This window comes from Dendrobates tinctorius, unplaced genomic scaffold, assembly GCF_039654945.1.
Source record: "Dendrobates tinctorius isolate UK_male_01 unplaced genomic scaffold, ASM3965494v1 ptg000013l, whole genome shotgun sequence".
Classification (NCBI taxonomy): Eukaryota; Metazoa; Chordata; class Amphibia; order Anura; family Dendrobatidae; genus Dendrobates; species Dendrobates tinctorius.
Genome location: NW_027361681.1, coordinates 1872257 through 1887642, shown reverse-complemented (window position 1 = coordinate 1887642; position 15386 = coordinate 1872257). Strand labels below are relative to the sequence as shown.

At 46.0% G+C, this 15386-nt stretch overlaps 2 protein-coding genes and 1 long non-coding RNA gene across 4 annotated transcripts in view; 1 reads left to right on the top strand and 2 right to left on the bottom strand.

Moving 5' to 3' along the window:
* LOC141067904 (uncharacterized) overlaps window positions 1-15386 on the top strand; it is a 63848-nt gene that overhangs the window by 42801 nt on the left and 5661 nt on the right. For both annotated transcript variants that reach the window (XR_012226490.1, XR_012226491.1), the window contains exon 3: window positions 6616-6784. This is a non-coding gene — a long non-coding RNA (uncharacterized lncRNA). The remainder of the gene's footprint in view (window positions 1-6615; window positions 6785-15386) is intronic.
* LOC141067888 (lysophosphatidic acid receptor 6-like) lies at window positions 3908-6907 on the bottom strand. The gene is made up of 2 exons (XM_073558255.1): window positions 6674-6907; window positions 3908-5304 (listed from the first exon to the last, which is right to left on the bottom strand). The coding sequence occupies exons 1-2, from the start codon at window positions 6830-6832 to the stop codon at window positions 4231-4233; spliced, it is 1233 nt and encodes a 410-aa protein (XP_073414356.1). The 5' UTR covers window positions 6833-6907; the 3' UTR covers window positions 3908-4230.
* LOC141067454 (P2Y purinoceptor 4-like) lies at window positions 7871-8896 on the bottom strand. Its single transcript, XM_073558058.1, has one exon. The coding sequence runs from the start codon at window positions 8894-8896 to the stop codon at window positions 7871-7873; it is 1026 nt and encodes a 341-aa protein (XP_073414159.1).

Genomic DNA, 15386 nt, shown 5'->3' with positions numbered 1-15386 from the left:
ATTTTGACTTTGCCAAACGTTGTGGTTTTCCCATGGTGCCCCTGCGGACCCCTATTCCTATTCCTCCTATTCCTATTCCCTACCCCTATTCCTTTGAGGGGTATTGATGCTATCCCTTTGGCGGAGAATAAACCCCAGTTTTGGAAATCCCAATTTTCCCATCGGTGCATGCGCAGGCTTATGTCCTGACTGGGCGTCCTGTCACTCACAGTCAGCGATGTCAGTGGAGACCAGGTACATCATTGTCGGCAGTCTCTGTTAACAGCTTTTAGCCTCTGCTGGTTTTTGCCCGCTCTGGCAGTTCCCCCTCCCACAGAAGCCCTGACACTGCCCTCCTGCGAGATGCACGTTCCCACGGCAACTAACTGATTTGCAGCGTGCTGTAGCCCTTTTATCTTAGCCACGCCCCCTACTCCTAGGTGCAGAGGATGGTCCGGGGCTTTAAGCTTTCCCCCCGTGAAACCTGGGTGACAGCCCCGACAGTTCCAGATCCGTCATTCAGTAGGTAGGCCTGGTCCGGGTTTTCTCCTTACACCATGACCAACTGGGAGAGCCCATGAGGTGCCAGAACAGCAGAACCCCCCCTATATGTGACCCCATTTTACAAACTACACCTCTCAATGAATTCATCTAGGGGTGCAGTGATCATATTGACACCACGGGTGCGTCACAGAATTTTATACCATTGGGCAGTGAAGAAAAAATAACTACATTTTTACCACCAAAATTTTGTTTTAGCCCCAGATTTTACATTTTCACACAAGTGTGTAAAAATGGCATCAAAATTTGTCCCACAACTTCTACTGAACGTGGTAATACCCCATATGCGGCTGTATAGTACTACTTAGCCATACGGAGAGACTCGGGAGGAGCGGAGCGCTAGTTGCCTCCTGGAGTGCAGATTTTCCTAGAATTGCTAGAAGATGAGAATCCCCCCTCGTGACCCCATTTTGGAAACTGTACCTCTTGGGGAGTTTATCTACAGGTGTAGTGACAATTTTGACTCCATAGGTATTTTGCAGAAACAAGGAGTAATGAAATTTGACAAGTGAAAATTGCAAACTGCCATTGTAGTGACTAGTATGCTGTAGTGACCAGTACGTTGTAGTGACTAGTACCTTATAGTGACCAGTACGTTATGCCCAGCCCGTGCTTCTGGAGACATGCACCTGTAAGTTAGGCAGGCTCTCATCGCTTCAGAAATCCCAAACGTGGACGCAATATGTGGTTAAGGTACACTGTGGGGCTCATAAGGGATGGGGGCATTTGGATTTGAGAGTGGAGAATTTTCTGAATTTCTTTTGGTAGATGAGGAGCCACTTTGCTTTTCCATAGTGTTTGTACTACCGGTAACGTGGAAGCCCCCTATATTTCTGTTAACAAATAACAGACCTGAGTGGGGACTTGTTTTTTGTGTGGATTGAGTTGAAGCTTTTATTGGGAACATTTTGCAGTACATAATGTTTTGGATCACAATTATCCGGCGCTCGACTCTGACCACTTACTTTGGGGTTTCCATATAAATCTGAGTGACGTGATTCAGATGAAACCCACGAGGGATCCATTCACTATAGTGAGGGGTTAACTAGTGGGACAGTTGAAGGCTATGTGCCCACGTTGCAGAAATGCTGCGGAAATATCCGCAGCATTTTTGCAACTCCCTGCTGTGGGTAAAACGCATGCGGAATTCACATGCGTTTCCCGCAAAACACAAGCGTTTTGCAAGCGTTTTTAGCTTGCAGAATGTTTGCGCTTTTCCAAGCGATTTGAAGCATCGCTTGGAAAAGTGATTGAAGGTTGGTCACACTTGTCAAGCATAGTGCTTGACAAGTGTGACCAACTTTTTACTATTGATCCTGCCTATGCAGCATCAATAGTAAAAGAATGTTAAAAATAATAAAAAAAATAGGAATATACTCACCTTCTGTCGGCCATTGTTATTGTCACAAGGCATCCCTGGGAACGGAACTTGCCGCCAGCGCCAATGACGACCGGAAGGTCTCTGGGGGCCGACAGAAAGTGAGTATAACCCTATTTTTTATTTTAATTCTATTTTTTACAGGGATATGGTACCCAGGGCATGGAGGAGAGTTTCCTCTCCTCCAGACCCTGGGTACCATCCGCATATGAAGCGCTCACTTTACGCATGGTGGGCATAGCCACATGCATAAAGTGAGTGTTTCAATGCAATCCTATGGTGGCGGAATCGCCGCGATTCCGCAGAAATGATGGACATGCTGCGGATTTTACCGCTATGCGATTCCGCAGTGGTAAATTCCGCAGCATTGACACAGCAACTGCGCAATCCCATAGGATTGCATGGTGATGCTTTTTTTAAAAGCGTTTTTTAAGCATTTCCACAGCCGCAAAAATGTGGCGTAAACACATCCCCATGCTGAATAAACTGTCAGCTCTGCACTGACAGAGAAATTTGCTGATCATGCACTGCGCATGATCAGCAAGTTTCCTAGCTCTGGTAACCCGGATGTCATCATGACGATATCGGGGTCCGGCGCCACACATCTCCATAAGCACACCACCTTTTCTGGCATGTACTACTCTGACATGAGCCATTTTAAGCTGTGTTTTGTACAACCATGTGCCATGCTACTACTATCTACCGTGATCATATGGGCAGGAGCATGTATGTATAGCATACATCTATATACATTGAGCTTATGCACTTTACTTTTTCCTACTTTTTACTACTGTATGTACAATCATGCATGCTCCCTTATCCTATTTACATTTTCACAATTTATGTGTCCCCATGGTTGCCAATAGCATGTTTGTATACTTTTAAGTTACTCGTCTATGCAAAATACATTTTTTAGCCAATCTGTGCTGTTTGCTATGCAACTTCACTGTATATGTGCGACTTTGTGCCCCCATTTGCCCTGATACTTGTTCTGATAAAGGCTACCTTAACATTTCTTTCTCCTTCTACTTTAAATTTACCGTTAGACGGGTACTTGGTTTAATTTTGTTTTTGTTATTTAGGTGAGCTGTCTGGCCAAGATCACCACCAGTCAAAAGCTTATTCTCTCTGGTGTTTGATTGCCTGATTCCTGTGCTGAGTTCTGATCTACTGCTCTCTTTTGGAACATGTTCTGACTATCCGTTTGTTATTGTCCCTTTGCTTACCTGCTATTTCTGTGGTATTCTGACCATGGACTGTGACCTGAATTATGCCTTTAGTCTTTTCTCTTAATTTTCTACGTGCTCTCTTGTTAGTGACCCTGGAACATCTGACTTTTCTGCCTCAGGTCCTGTCCGCGAGTTGTGACTAGCATCACAGAATCTATACATCATAGGCCGTGAAAGGGTTGAAGCATCACTACAGCATTTTTTAATTATTTTAGCACTGGAGTGGTGTTACTAATATCAGTTCCCTGACCCTAGTACTATACTCTCCAGCCGCTGTCTTCAGCTGTTCCTGGCGCCGCTCAAGTCCTGATTTGACGTCTTGTGACTTAAACTTCTGAGTGACTAGAAGTTGTCAATGTAAGTCTGTGAGAGCCTTGTTCTGGCCTTGTTCTGGCTCTCATAGACTTACATTGAAAATTGGCTTCCAACTCGCCCAGCAAACACTGGACACCAGCAGGTCACAACCTGCAGAAGATGACCTGAGTGGTGCAGAGAACAGAAGAAGACGGTGGCGGGTGAGTATATTACTTTCTTACTAAGTACAGAGAAAGTACATTAGTGACACAACTCCAGCAATAAAATAAAAAAATGCTGGAGTGGCTGTTTAATGCCATTTTATGTATTTGCAGTGAACAATTGATGGCTATGGTATCCTAGAAAGTCTAAGACAACGGATATCAATCAGAGCAAAATTAGAACTGGCCTGACTGGGAATCCTACAGAATTGTAGTTTTGCAATAGGTGGGTAGTACATATGGTGCAACTTTAGAAGCTTTTATTTAACTTTACACAACCTATTACAATTTGACAATTTTGTTATACATGCAGTGTTGCCCATCGGACCACAACTCTTTCCCAAATAAGCCATACACCCTTTCTGCTGGGTCACACCTTTTGTTTAGAAATTATTTATAACAAATAATAAATCAGATGCACGTCATATGCGACAGTTTTTGGTAGCAATTAGGCTGTAATTCTTGCTCAAAAGTAGGAAATTTTCCTCAAAGGGTTTGAAAACATATTTGTGCAATTGGACATCCAATGGTCAAACAAGGTGAAAAAGACTATAATGTTTTTTGAAAGTTATTTCTCAACACCGGTTGACAGTGAGAGTCCTGTGTCGGTGGTGCTTGCTGTTTGGTGAGGACCATGTTGTCCTGACGTAGTTTCTACTTGATTACTCGGAGCTTTGTCCATTGAGATTTTATCATCTTTTTTGAGACAACTACACCAGCTTGTAAATGTGTGCTTGAACCTTTCTGAAGCATAGCAGTACAGGATGGGATCCAAACAACAATTGGTTCCTGATAGCATCCATGTGACATAATAGGCTACTTCAACATTTTCCAGCAAGGAGCACATAGATGGGAAAAACAAGGTGATGGTCACCCCCATGGTTCTGGTGATGTGCACTGGAATGTAGCAGATTATAAATATTATTAAAGAGACGAATATCGTCTGGACAGATTTGGAGACCATGACATTGGTGAGAGTATTCATGGGATTCACTTTGAGGATATATCGACTTAGGAGACTGTAACAGACTAAGGTTGTAGTGAAAGGAATAAGGAGACCTGAGAAAAGGATGACCCAGTTCCAAACAAAAAATAAAACCGCTTGCTCGGTTTGATGAAAACTGAGACATTTTGTGAGTCCGTGAACTTCAGAGGTCCGCAGAATGAAGAAGAATGGAATTCCTTGTAAGAGGAGACAAATCCAGACAGCAATGCAAAGTTTTGTGATGAATGTTTTTGTGGTCAAGGTCATTCTCTTAACACTTTGAGCAACTGAAAAGTACCTGTGAATACTAATGATAGTAAGAAAATATATACTTCCGTACATGTGAGTGCTAAGGAGAAAGACCTTAAACTGGCATAAGAATGTCCCGAAGGTCCAGTGGTCCTTCAAGGAGTAGATGATGATCAGAGGAGCTGCTGGGGTGATGATTGCATCAGAAATAGCCAAGTTGAATTGGAGAATCACTGTCGAGTTCCATTGTTTTACCCGAAACCAAAATATCCATAAACTAATACAGTTCAGCATGAAACCGATGAAGAAGATGAAACTCAAAAATATCGGGATGAAAGGATTAATTCTTTGAGGCTGACAACCTGTAAAATTTGCAGAAGTGTTCAACATCCCGAATGTCGTTTTGAGCTGAAACATTAAATGCACAGATGACACAGTCGTTAAGAGATTACAAATCAGGGTAAGACCATTTCATAAGTCTTGTAGTAACTCACGATGTAGTAACTTAATATATATTTCAGTTTTCTTGAAATTAAGAATTCCCAATTAAGGCAATGCAAAGTTGCCAAGAAGGTGTTGTGTTGAAATGTGATATGTGTAAAGTATATGAATGTTGTGTAAGAAAAGTCACAAGTTGTACAAGGCTGAAAATCACAAAAGTATGTCAGTTATATACTGCTTATCATGGTAGCTAAGGGAAAAAATTATGTTTGACAGTCAGCAAAGTTAGTGAACAGGGCTATATGGCATACAACTACCATCGTTATAGTTTCAAGCTAGCCTTTAACATGGTGCTGAGGCAGCAGCTATTACAGTTCCAAGGTAGCCATTCACGTGACAGGAAAATATTGCCTATTGTAATTTTCAGGAGCACTATACATGACATGTAAGCAGAACCCCACATTAGTTTCCTTGTGGGCTTTCACATGACTTCAAAGCAGCCCCCACTAGAGTTCCCCTGTATTCTTTACTATAGCATGGAAGCAGCCCCCACTAGTGTTCCCCTGAATTATTTCCTATGACATGGAAGCAGCCTCCACTTCTGTTTCCCTGAATCCTTTCCTATGCCATGGAAGCAGACCCCTCTACAGTTCTCATGTATTCTTTCCTCTAGCATTAAGCAGCCCCCACTACAGTTCCCCTGTATTCTTTCCTTTAGCTTAGAACTAGCCCCACTACTGTTCCTCTTGTATGATTTCCTATAGCATAGACCCCACTACTGTTCCATTGTAGTCTTTCCTGCAGCATGGAAGCATCCCCCACTACTGTTGATTTGTTTTCTTTCCTATAGCATGGAAGCAGCCCCCACTACAGTACCTTTGTATTATTTCCTATAGCATGCATGTAGCCCCCACTACAGTTCCATTGTATTGTTTCATGAAGCAGACACACCTACAGTTCGATTGTTGTCTTTCATATGGCATTCAAGCAGTGCTCTCGTAGCCCTTTACATTACATAGAAGTACAGTAGCCCTCACTGATATACCTAACCTCATTTAATGCATCTGTATTACTGTCAATATTTTTAGAGTTATACCATAAATGTTTTATTTTTATATACTGTACTCTCCATTCATCAGTTATTTGTGTATTTAACATAGTAAATTGATAGTTCAAATTGTTTGTACATCCTCTTAATAATAAGTGAAATACATGGATTTGTCAGACCATAAGTTCATCCATAATTATCACAAATTATTTTTTTGTCTTTTTTTCTAGCAAGTTGTGTAATATACAAAGGAAACAGTTGTGGTGATGTAGGAAATAAAGCACTGACCTGATCACAGCTCTTCCAAAGGTGACTGAAACTGACAGCTGCAGGACGTTTTCTGTACCACTCTGGATGTAATGCGCAATAAGTACCTTCCACTGGTTCCTCTTGTTTCTTGTAAGTTACAGACAAAATAAAAATGCTAGACACAGTAAAAATGCCCATATCTTAAGCACTGTTGTTGGGGGAAGTGAGAAGTGCTGTTCTGCTACTTATTTATAGGATTATTTCAGTAAACCATATTCTGCTCTCACAAACACTAATATTCAAGCAGTGAAATACTTTACAATATGAGAGTCTACAAGGTGTACCACACTTGCAAAATTTTCAATAGTCCTTTATAGTTCCTTGAAATTTAACACACATCCTTTTTGGGAAGATTCACACGATCATGTTGTGGCCATATTTTCTCGACCATGTTGGTGACACCGTTTCTTGGCCTACTGTGGATCCCCTGACCCTAATTAAGTGTTACTATGTGACTGTCTTCAGTAAGGAAGGGTGACCTCAAACTGTCCCTGAAATTTGGACCCTAACTATCCCTGTCCCAGGGGTACTCGTAAAGGTAGAGAGACCCTAGATTCCAACCTTACTATGCTTCTGTTAAACCCTGATCTGTCCCCTCTCCCATCGCCTGACGCATGGGGCAGAAATGTAAGGTAACAAGACACAAAGACAAAACAGAGATAACAGAAAACCTCTATCATACAAAAGCAATAACCAACAATAGGGAGGAGAATAGGGACAGGGAGCAATAATCTAAATGGGAAAAGGGACCAAGAGATAAACACATGTACTTCAGCAAACCACAGTACACTACTACAATACTACAACTACCCTATTCCAATCACATAGTTATAGCACACAGCACAGGAAGACAAATCTTTCACTAGCAGGGACAAGAAGGTCTGACCAGTTTCAGATCACCAGATCAAAAGCAGCTGAAATGGAGCTGCATGCTTCTGACCAGCATAGAAAAGGTCTTCAGCACCAGAGGAAACTAAATCCATGTAATATGGAACAGAAATCACAACATCTCTAAAGAAGACCTGCGATTCATTACCCGATGTGACCGTTTAACTCCAGGTCTTCCAGGGGGCGTTACACCCTTGTGACATTAAGAGCATCATAGGCAATCAGCTTCCTAAAGTTCATAATTGTGATGAATAGGTGTATCCAGCATTATTTTCATTAGTCATTTTTTTAGGCGAGAGACAACCTGTTTTTGTCATGCTCGAGGGAAGACCCTGGTGATGATCTTCTAAAGCTGACATCCATTTTATCTCTACTGCCTCTTCTTTGACTTTGTTGTAAGCTAAACCGTCTCGTAAATGTATTATTAAATCTGTCTGAAGCAAAACAGTATATTATAGGATCCATACAGCAGTTGGTTCCCGATAGCATCCATGTGATGTAATAGGCCACCTCAACTTTTTCCAGCAAGGAGCACATGGATGGGAAAAATAAGATTATGGTGACCCCCATGGTTCTGGTGATGTGCACCGGAATGTAGCAGATAATAAATATAATTAGGGAGGCACATATCGTCTGGACAGATTTGGAGACCATGACGTTTGTGAGAGTGTTCATGGGATTAACCTTGAGGATATATCGACTGAGAAGACTGTAGCACACCAAGGTAATGGTGAAAGGAACAAGAAGACCCAAGAAGAGGATGACCCAGTTCCAAATAAAAAATAAAACAGCTTGGTCACTTTGATGGATGCTGAGACATTTTGTGACTCCATGAACTTCAGAGGTCTGCAGAACAAAGAAGAATGGAATTCCTTGTAAGAGGAGACAAACCCAGACGATAACGCAGAATCTGGTTATTAAAGTCTTCTTGGTCAAGAATATTCCTTTAACTTTGTGGGCAACCATATAATATCTGTGAATACTGATTAACATAAGAAAATATATACTGCCGTACATGTGAGTGCTGAGGAGGAAGACCTTCAACTGACAGAGGAAGGTCCCAAAGGTCCAGCGGTCGGTCAAGGAGTAGATGATGATCAGAGGAGCTGCCGGGGTGATGATGGTGTCTGAGATGGCCAAGTTAAACTGGAGAATCACAGTCGAGTTCCATTCTTTTTCCCGAAACCAAAATATCCACAAACTAATACAGTTAAGCACAAAACCGATGAAGAAGATGAAGCTTAATGAGATTGGAATGAAGATGCGAATGGATTGAGGCTGACAGGTAGTGACATTTCCAGAAATGTTCAACATTCTAAAAGCTGAAAAGAATGAGATCATTTAGGTACAAGTAAAAAAAAATACAATTCTAAGGATAGTTAAAAATGGATTTATCTTCAGCATAAGTTATGGCTTACAACTTGGTAAAGCACTGGACAAGCAGGGATTACTGGAAGGTTCAGTTCTGATACCTACAGAACAGTGAGACAGGATGTAAGTCAGGAACAGTACAGAATAAGTAATTTATGTATGTACACAGTGACTGCACCAGCAGAATAGTGAGTGCAGGTCTGGGGTATAATACAGGATCTAATTCAGGATCAGCACAGGATCAGTAATGTATGTACACAGTGACTGCAGGAGCAGAATAGTGAGTGCAGCTCTGGGGTATAATACAGGATGTAACTCAGGATCAGTACAGGATCAGTAATATATGTACACAGTGACTGCACCATCAGAATAGTGAGTGCAGCTCTGGGGTATAATACAGGATGTAACTCAGGATCAGTACAGGATCAGCAATGTAATGTATGTACACAGTGACTGCACCAGCAGAATAGTGAGTGCAGCTCTGGAGTGTAATACAGGATGTAACTCAGGATCAGTACAGGATCAGTAATGTATGTACACAGTGACTGCACCAGGAGAATAGTGAGTGGAGCTCTGGGGTATAATACAGGATGTAACTCTGGATCAGTACAGGATAAGTAATGTAATGTATGTACACAGTGACTGCACCAGCAGAATAGTGACTGCAGCTCTGGGATATAAAACAGGATGTAATTCAGGATCAGTACAGGATCAGTAATGTAATGCATGTACACAGTTACTGCACCAGCAGAATAGTGAGTGCAGCTCTGTTCAGCTGCTGCTCATTGTGCTAATTGTGGGTGTGTTCACTGCTGATCCTGCTGTGTGCTCCTGAGCTCTGAGAAACAACACCTCTCCACCCTGGGACCTGCTCTCTCTCCTACCCAGGGAGGGAGTGGGTTTCCTGGGATGAGTGAAGGAGCCAAGTCCCAGGCTTCTGTTTCCCGGACCAGGCCAGCGGGGAGCAGAAGAAACCAGCAACCGGCCTGCACATCAGAGGACTCGGGGGGTGAGACGCTCCACCAGGAGTCGCAGCAATGTGGCTCCTACTTCCCCCCCAGGTCTGCAGAGACCCAGAGAAGCCATAAGGCTTCCAACATGGAGGAGAAACCTGCTAGCAGCGTGCAAGATGGCGGTCCTTCCGGAGGAAAGCTGAGTGCTCACGGAGGTAAGGCAGACCTCGCTGAGAAAAGTTGGGGGCTGCAGAAACCAAAGGAGTCTGTGTCCACCTATGCCTCCCAGGTCATGAGTCACCTCCGTGAGTATGAAGAGGCGAGCAAGACCATCAGGAGGCTCCGGGAGGAGATGCGCTGCACTTGCGCCAATGCTGCAGGTTCCTCCAGACCCAGTAAGGCCCAACTCCAGGCGGAGGTAAAGCAACTGAAGCTTGATATTAATGCGCTGGAGGTGAGGAAAGCATTCCTAAGAGAAAAAAGTGGACCATTTAAAGAGAAACTAATAAATGAGGACAGATTTAGAGAAATGGCTGATAACAGAGAGCAAAGGCAGATGGGGCTGCAGCCTGAGAGCCAGGTGGATGATGATGATGATGATGACCAGCAGAAAGCCCCACCTGGCAGCCTGCAAAGTCACCCGCAGGCCACGTGCAGCGAGCTCCCTGCTGGACAGGCGACATTGGCATCTGGTCACAGTTCTGCTGGCTCTGGGGAGGACAGTGACAACAGCGGCCAGGGAGGGGCATTAATGGCGGAGATCAAGCTCCTGGAGTCCCCAGTGCGCCTTCAGAACTTCCATCTTGGTGATGATTTACCAGAGGAGGCACCTGGGGACCAGAAGAAAAAGGTAAAGAAAAACAAGCTAAAGCTCCAGGAAGTGGTGAGTTTTGTATATGCCTCCCTCCCTGTACCCCCTGAGTCAGCTGCAGGGTCAGCTCGCTGTATAAGCCCCATTGCCCAGCCCAACCCGGGTTCTGCTGTGGATCTGGTGCAAAGGCGTGGGGAGAGTACAGAGCACGGTAGTGAGGCGCAGAGCTCCGTCTCTGCTTGTAGTAGCGGGGACATAGCAGCAGGTGCATCAGCCGAGAGGCGGGACAGTGAGGGCGGCCCGGCGGCGGGTATATGGTCAGGCCACGAGACTGTGGTGTGCTCCTCAGTGGGAGGGGGAGCGGCCCAGTGTTGGGGGCAGCTCCGGTAGCCTCGGCGCCCCTGAATGCTGTTGCCGCTGATCACTTAGTTGAGAAGCGGCCGCAGTGTGACGGGAGCTGTCGGGGCAGGGTGCTCCAATCCTCGCAAGATCCTGTTCTGCGTAGGTGCTGCTGGTCAGCAAGATCCTGATGTAAAGGATCAGCGGCGCCTCACAGCGGCAAAAGATCAGCGGCACCTAGTGAAGCAAAGAAAAATACCAACTGATGATGCAGAGGGCACCCGTAAGTCCAGGGCTGAAGTCCCCTCCAGTTCTGTGGAGGAGACTGAGCCCCTTGTGCCTGATGTGGAGGTCAAAATACCACCCCCTGTTGTCACTGGTCCAGCAGGAGTGAATGTGGTGGGAGGTGTGGACGAGGAAATTTCTTTGTCTAGTGGTGTGGTTGCTGGTTTGGTGGAGAGTGAGGGTGTTATGGAGGTGGGTAATAGTGATACTGCTGGTGTTGATGTGTTCCGGTTGCCCCCCCGGTGGTGGCTGTACCCGTTATTAGTTATGCCGCTGTCACCTCCGGGGGAAATAAGGCGTCCTCCTCGTCTCCGGGCTCTGGGGACGGCATGTTGCAGCGGCGTCTCCTGGAGGCTCTAAAGAAGGGGGAGCAATCACTAATGGTAGAGGGTTGAGAAATTGATCTATCCTTCTGGATAGAGAGGCATGGCCTCGGGGCCTTCTGAGAGCAAAATGGGGGAAATACAGTGTGGTCCCTTCCGACAGTCGGGCCAGGTAGTGTGCATAGGGATGTGGTCCGTCTTCGGTGGAGGGGCAGTGATGCGTGTCCTCCAAGGTCTAAGGTTGTGGAGCTCCTGCTGAAGATGGGCTTTAAGGCTATTGACATCTACGCCTTGATACAACCCTATTCCACGCCTGAGTTTGATGTCAGCTTTGTTCGGACAGAGGGGCTTGAGCTCTTCTGGTCGAATTATGAGTTGACAAAAAATGAGCCCGGCTGGCGAGACTTTGCCATCCAGGCAGTGTCTCGCCAAAATCAAGTCAAGAAAGTGACCGTGATGACCTGTAACGAGTCGCTTTCTTGTTATGACATCATGACGTGGCTTGGCAGATATGGAGAAGTGGTGGAGATGCCAAAGAAAAACCGTGATGAGTATGGTATCTGGTCAGGGGCCTGGACGTTTATGGTAAAACTTAAGCGTTCAGGTGGTACGGTTGCCCACATTCCATCATCTGCCTTCCTGGGTAGGGATCATATCCAGGTCTTCTACCAGGGGCAACCGAAGCTCTGTCACAAGTGCAGCGACCCCACACACTTCAGTGCAAACTGCACTGTGTACAAATGTGCTTTGTGTGGGTATATCGGCCATCTTGCTGCATCTTGTGTGGAGACTAGCTGCCACCTGTGTGGTGACTTGGGTCACCCATTCAGCCGTTGTCCTCGATCCTTCGCTAGTGCAGTCATCACCCCAGTGGGAGAAAGCCGTGAGGCTGATTCTGCTGGGGAAGGGACTAGCAGGGGTGAGGGAGCTGAGGGGCCAAGGAGGAAACGCAACAAAAAGATGCCTGCTCAACTGAGGCGTCTAGACAAGCGCAGACAGGAGAGGGAGCTGGGCGAGCCCCGGGCTACTGCCGTGACCCCTGTCCTGGATGCCAGTCTTGCTGCTGAGGCCCCGAGGGATGATGAGTTGGATGAGGAGGTCAGGAGGATCCACAGGGAGGAAACTGCCCCTGCTTCCGAATCCTCCCATTATGAAAGTATGGATGAGGATAATAGGCAGTGGCTAGAGGACAAGCGTAAGCTCGGCACCAAAAAGAGAAAGAAGGGAGATAAAACATCTTGTCCTGCTCTGACCAAGGTACCTAAGGAAGGAAAAACTGACTCCCCTCTGATTGGTCTTTCTAACCGGTTCCAAGTCCTTGAGAACATCTCTTCCTCTGAGGAGGAAGCTGAGGGTGAGGTTCCGGCTTCGGTGGAGCTTACAGGGGGTGCCGAGTCTCCTTCTTCTGGGAATGTAAGGTCCCTGGAGGGAGGGACTGGCCCAGAGTCCGGAGACGAGGACGACAAAAAAAAGTCACGTGGGAATGGACACCTCTGTGTCATTAAAGAGGGGGAAGGATTCCTCCTCTGAAGCAGAGGATAAGTGGAGTGGGAAGAAGAAAGCCATCTAACTCAATCACGAATGATGGCAGTACCCACTCCATTGACGCTGGCGTCTATTAATGTCGTCAGCATAAAGTCAAATACAGACAGATTTGCGGTCTTTGATTTTCTCAGCCGTGTTGAAGCCGACATTTTCTTTTTGCAAGAGACCAGACTGCCAAACATGGCAGACGTGTTCAAAGCCAAAAGGGAATGGAGACTTGGGCCCTCCTATTGGTCTCATGCGGCTGAGCCGTATAGCGGAGTGGCGGTCCTTTTTACTGCACCGGTGGAATGCCGACGGGTTATTGAGTTAGAAATGGGGAGGTGCCTGATCTTAGATGTCCTCATGAAGGGACAAGAGCTCCGGCTTATTAACATCTATGGTCTCCAATCTAAGTGGGACCGGAAGTGTCTCTTTATGAGGATCAAGCCCTACCTTTTTAAAAAGTCGGCAGGTTGTCTTTGGAGGGGACTTCAATACTGTCACGTGGCCCCAAGATAGAGGAGGTTCCAGAGACAAGCTGACTTATGATAGCGTTGCCCTTAATTGTATAGCTAGTGAGGCTTGCCTGGTGGATGTGCACATTCGGCACACCCCAGGCCACGAGGGGTTCACCTATCATAGAGGTGACTGTAGGTCCAGAATAGATAGGTTTTATTTAAAGGAGGAAGCTGTCTCTTCAGCAGTGTCTGTTGTTGAGGTGGAGTTCTCCGACCACTGTTTAATTTTGCTTTCTCTGAATGTTACAGAGACCCTTCGGATGGGAAGAGGCTTTTGGAGGCTCAATTCATCTCTCTTGGAAGAAACAGATATAAGACAGTCCTTTGAGGATTTTCTTCAGAGCCAGGTACCCTTACTGGATCTTTGTAGTAGTAAGTCAGAGTGGTGGGAGATGTTCAAGAAAAGGGTGGCGAGATTCTTCCGCCAGCTCTCGAGCCTCAGGAGTCTGAACAGGTACCGCCTGTATCAGGGTCTGAGGAGGAAACTCGAGCATCTTGTCTCAACTGGAGGTAGCCGCGAGGAGATCTCCAGAGTGAAATCTTTGCTCATGAGGTGTCAGTACGATAGATACGCATCTTTGGTTTTTGAGAGGGATTACGGGAACTACCGCTCGCCCGACCCTTACAGAAACTGCAAGATGTTAGTGAATTGTAAAGTGGTTACAGGACTGGTCGACACTACGGGGTCCCTGAGGCGATCCAGATCAGGGATCCTGGAGGTTGTCAGATCGTTCTACTCACACCTCTTGGGGAAGAGGGATCTTGATTGGGATGAAATGTCGGCTTTTCTGGCTGAAGTCGTTCCCGAACCAGGGGTAGACCCCTCTCTTGACGTTTTGACAGAGATGATCAGGGAAGAGGAAGTTAAGTTGGCGATTGAAGGGCTTGCCCAAAAAAAAAATCACCCGGTCCAGATGGCTTAACATGAGTTCTGTAAGACCTTTAAGGACGCTTTGGTTCCCCTCTTGACTGAGGTATTCAATGAGTGCCTTTCCTCGGGCACTCTGCCAAAGTCAAAGAGGAGGTCTGCCCTGATCATCTTGTCAAAGGGTAAGGACCCATCGTGCATTGAGAATTGGCATTCCTTAGCACTTCTCAATGCAGACAGGAAGGTTCTGGCAAAGGTGCTGTTTAATCGGCTGGTGAAATTTGCACCCCAACTCCTTTCAGAGGCCCAGAATTGCTCTGTTCCAGGTCGCAGCACATTTAGTGCTGTGCTCGTTGTCCGAGAGTTGGTGGAGCAGGGTAGGGCTGGTCAGTGGAAGGGGTACATGCTGTCACTGGACCAGGCAAAAGCGATTGATCGGGTTAATCATGAGTACCTCTGTTATGTCCTTCTGAGATATGGCCTGCCGGGGGGTTGTTGATTGGCTTAAAACCTTGTACGGTGGGGCAAAGAGTTTCCGGCTTGTGAACGGCTGGATTGGCAGCTCTTTGAGGTTGGATCTGGTGTTCGCCAGGGTTGTCCCTTGAGCCCGCTGTTGTACGTGTTTGCGATTGACCCACTTCTTAGGAGGGTGGAGCGTGGACCGTTGGCCGGGATCAGGATGGACCGGGCAGCACCGGAAGCCACTCTGAGGGTGGTGTTGTATGCCGATGATGTCACTGTTTTTGTTTTTTCTCACGAGGAGGCAGGGTGGCTGATGTCAGAGGTAGATTGCTACTCGGAGGCATCTG

Coding starts and splice junctions, on each gene's coding strand:
- LOC141067888 (XM_073558255.1), bottom strand. CDS start 6,832: ATGGGCATTTTTACTGTGTCTAGCATTTTTATTTTGTCTGTAACTTAC. Junction 5,305..6,673: donor TTTGGAAGAGCTGTGATCAG/GTCAGTGCTTTA, acceptor TTAATGTTTCAG/CTCAAAACGACATTCGGGAT.
- LOC141067454 (XM_073558058.1), bottom strand. CDS start 8,896: ATGTTGAACATTTCTGGAAATGTCACTACCTGTCAGCCTCAATCCATT.